The 4,012-nt window shown below is 49.2% G+C and overlaps 1 protein-coding gene across 1 annotated transcript in view; it reads left to right on the plus strand.

Annotated features, from left to right (window-relative positions):
- The window catches only part of MDM4 (MDM4 regulator of p53), an 18,107-nt gene that overhangs the window by 9,958 nt on the left and 4,137 nt on the right, over positions 1 to 4,012 (plus strand). Inside the window, exons 6-8 of the mRNA XM_042013746.1 lie at positions 1,169 to 1,230; positions 1,980 to 2,076; positions 3,198 to 3,358. Coding sequence (XP_041869680.1) covers positions 1,169 to 1,230; positions 1,980 to 2,076; positions 3,198 to 3,358 — 320 coding nt within the window. The remainder of the gene's footprint in view (positions 1 to 1,168; positions 1,231 to 1,979; positions 2,077 to 3,197; positions 3,359 to 4,012) is intronic.

A 4,012-nucleotide genomic window follows, 5' to 3' on the forward strand; every position in this document is an offset into this window, starting at 1 on the left:
TCCCCCTTTTCTAATTTCCCCCCTTTTCTTAGCCAATTTTTCCCCCCTTCCTTGTCTAATTTCCCCCCCAAGTCTGTCTCCCACGAGATGCATTTAGGAATCCCTCACCTCAAGGGTGTTTTTTATGGAATATATTGGCTCCTAAAGGAAGCCTTCCAGCACCTGGAGTATTTTCACTCCCTGAAAATCCAATTTTGGAAGGATGATTCTTCCCTGTTCTAACATCCCTGCAGAGCCCAAGCAGTGATGGATGAGCCAGCTGGCGTCTGTTTTCCATCAGGGATTAAAAAATCAGCAGCTGGAAGGTGATGGAAGCGGGAAAGGAAAGCAGGAATATGGGATAGATCCCTGTCATCTCTGATCCTGGCTTTTGCTCCATTTAAAGGCCACTTTGAGGTGGAATTTTCTTCCTGTATGTGTGATTCCTGGTGGGAATCAGCCTCATCCAGCAGGGAATTTCCCTGCTAAATTGCAAGGGGAGCAGAGAGGAGCCAGCCTGGCATCTTTTGTTCTCCCTGTTCAAAGCCAGACTCAGAAAGATTCCCATTAATTGGATTGTTCCTGTTATTTAGCTTGGCCTTTTAATTAACTCCTGGGAGCAGCAGAATCAGCTGGATTCGGGTTTGTCCAGGACGTGTCCACGCTGTGTGTGCATGGAATTTTCCCTTCTTCACTCTTTATTCCTCGTGCCCACACCCTTCAGGAAGAGCTGGAATCCTCAGGATTCCAAAGAACAACCTTGCTCTTCCCTGTTGACCTTCCAGGTGGGATTCCCCACCCTCTGGAATTTGAGCAGTGCGATGTGGCCCGACTGCCATGGTGCTTTTTAGGCGACCTCAGAAGCAATTCCAAGTCCGGGGGTAACGGATCCACAGATACTCAGACTAACCAGGAATTCTTGTGGCAAGGAGCTTGGGATGGCTGTAGGAAAACAGGAATCATTTTTCCCTTTGAGAAGATCCTGACTTTTCACCCAGCTGCTTCTCCAGCAAGGCGCAGACCCCAAAATCCATAAACTCATCCCTGAGGAAGCCAGGCCTTTGCTAATAAGGAATTTTCCAAGGTCTGCCAAGCGTGGCTCGTTGGTTGCTTGCTGCAGGCCCTGCGTGATGTGAGAATGGCTATTTCCGGGGAAGGTTTTTCCTTGTGTTTTACCTGCCATCTGCAGATGCTGCACAGACTCTCCCAAAGGAGCAGAGCGTCGCTAAGCCCAGCCCAGACCAGCTGAAGGTAAACCCCACTGCCTGGTGGTTTCTTTTCTTGTACAGAGTTGCCCCTTCTCTGTACCTGTGCATGGTGGACTGCCAGAACTTTTTTGTTGTGCCAGCTCCTCACCTTCCTGAGAGAAAAAAAAAACCCAAAAACGATCCCCAAAAAGAAAAAGTTCTTGGAGTCCACAGAGCAGGGACAGAGTGACCCTTCTCTGTTCTCCTCGTGACAGAGTGCCAGTCTCTGAGCGCGTTTCTCTGGGGTGCAGCACTTCCAGGCCTCAGCTTCTCCAGCCTGCTCCGTGTTTTCCTGCTTTTCCCCCTTCTATCCCACCCTTTCTCCGAGTAGGAATTGCCAAATCATTCACTGAGCCAGTTTTGTGTCTAGTTAGGATTTGTTTTCAGCAGCTTTTCAGGCAGAGGTGAAAACCTAGGAAAAATCTTGGCGCTTCCAAAGTTTCCTGGTGTGGTTTGGGATGAGGGCAGGTGGAGCTGGGAGGTCTCAGAGAGCCACAAAATCCCGGTTTTACTGCATGAAAAACGGCAACTTTGGGACTTTTGCCAAGCTGAAGATTTTTCCTAGGTTGGTTGTGCTGATTCCAGAGGCTTTAGGCTGTGTATGAGGTCAATAGTTTGTAGTTTTTATTCTCAGTTATTCCTCTTCCTGCCTGCTTGGTCTCATCCTGCAGCTGGTGCCTGGGAATGGAAGTGCTACATCCCCTTGTCCCTGCAAGCTCTGCTGGGCTAATTCCTGGATTTTCCTTCCTGCAGCTCAGCCAGGAGGAAGGGTCTGACTCTGGAATCGTGGAGGGTGACAGCAAAGCCTCTGCTCTGGCTACCTCAGAGCCCAAAAGTGACTCTTGTGAAGGTGAGGGACAATTTTCTGTGTTACCACAACATTTACAAATCCTGTGTGGGACACACAGCAGCAAAATGCTGGAGGAGGGAGTTGGGAGACTCCAAAAAAATCCCTGGTTTGGAATGGAATCATTCCAAATCTTCATGCTAAAGATGGAGAGATTGCAAATGTTCACCACAGGCGTTGTCTGGCTCACAAAGAACAAAATGCTCTGAGTGCAGTGGCAGGTAAAGCCCCCAAATCACATCTCTCACTGAACAATGCCATGAAAAAAACCTTCCAGACCTTGCTGGAGGGTGTTTTAAATGCTGGAATTATCCTTGGATCCATTCCCCTTCCCAAGGGATGCTCCTGAGCACACAGAACCCAGCCTGGGCTGGCTGCAGTTGTTCCCTGCAAACCAAGCAGGGAACTGAACAACAATGGGGTTTTTTTTTGGTGGATCTGTCATATTTTGACATTTCCCCATGGGATTTCTTGCTGGGTCACTCATGGAGATTTCAAATGTTTTGGGAGCAATTTTCCTGTTTTTCCACTTTGTATTCTCTCGTATCAAGGAACCTCAGTTGGAAAAGCAGCTCTTTGCAGAATGTGGGTGTTCCCAGCTCGAATGGGAGTGGTGGAAATTCCCTGGATGTACAAAACAGCCTTGGCTGTGCCTTTGAAACTCCAGGCACTGGAGGGAGGGAGATCCAAGGTTATCCTGGAATCCAGAGCGCTCAGTTTGGGATCCCGAGCTGGAAAGGAGGCTGGAGCACAGGGAGGATGGATCCCCACTTTTGTTTGAGCCTGGCTTGAGAATTCAGGAGCTGCAAACTGAATTCAAACCGGTCCTTTCTGCATTTTAAATCACTCAAGAACTCCACCCAGGGCTGGCTCGGGAAGTGTTCGTGTTTCTGTGGTGAAACTTGAGATGAAAACTCAACCTGTCCCAGTACAGGGACACTGGGAACACTGGGATGTTTCCTGAATTAATGCAGGGATTTCTGTCAGATCCAGCAGCACAGATGGGACATCCAAACCCTAAAGCTCCCAGCCTGATGCAAGAAGGACAAAATAATCCAATTTGGGCCCAGTTTTTCTCTGCTGGCCTCTTAACCAATGACTTGAACTCTCCTTGGCTCTTCCAGACAAAGACTTGATAGAAAACCTCTCCAAAAGCAAGAAGCCGAAGCTGGACCTGGTGTTTGAGGAATGGGATGTGGCTGGGCTGCCTTGGTGGTTTTTAGGCAACCTCAGAAGCAATTACAATTCCAGGAGTAATGGATCCACAGATATTCAGACTAACCAGGTGTGGAACCACTTTAAAGTGTCCTCTCCCTCTCCTCTTTTGCCTCCAAGGCAATCAAATATTCCTGGTTTTTCTCTCTTTCCCCTTCCCACTCCAGGATTTTCAGCCTCTCCCCCTGTGTGGGCCTGTCCCAGCCTTTCCCATCGGGTGGTTGGTGATTTTTAGTGGTTTTAAAGCAACCAAACTCTCCCTCAAGGCCCTCAGAGGTCCCCGGATTTCAGGAGTTGCCCTTTTTCATTGGGATGAACGTTGTAGGGTGGTGGAAGGGGAAGCAGGACAGAGGTGGAAGCTGGAAAATGAGGAGCCTGTGAGGTGGAATTTGGAAAAAGGGGGAGCCTGTGAGGTGGAAATTGGGGGAAGGGGGGCTTCTGAGGTGGGATTTGGGAAAAGGGGAGCCCATGAGGTGGAATTTGGAAGAAGGGGAGCCCGTGAGGTGGAAATTGGGAAATGGAGGGCCTCTGAGGAGGAGATTGGGAAAAGGGGAGCTTGTGAGGGAGAAATTTTAAAAAGGGGGCCTGTGAAGTGGAAACTTGGAAAAGAGGAACCTGTGAGGTGGAAATTGGGAAAAGGTTGGAAAAAGAGGAGCCTGTGAGGTGGAATTTGGAAGAAGGGGGGCCTCTGAGGAGGAAATTGGGAAAAGGGGAGCCTGTGAGG

The sequence above is a fragment of the Corvus kubaryi genome, unplaced genomic scaffold (genome assembly GCF_017639235.1).
Source record: "Corvus kubaryi isolate FWS band 111438036 unplaced genomic scaffold, C.kubaryi_AGA036_p1.0 split1-37355, whole genome shotgun sequence".
NCBI classification, from domain to species: domain Eukaryota; kingdom Metazoa; phylum Chordata; class Aves; order Passeriformes; family Corvidae; genus Corvus; species Corvus kubaryi.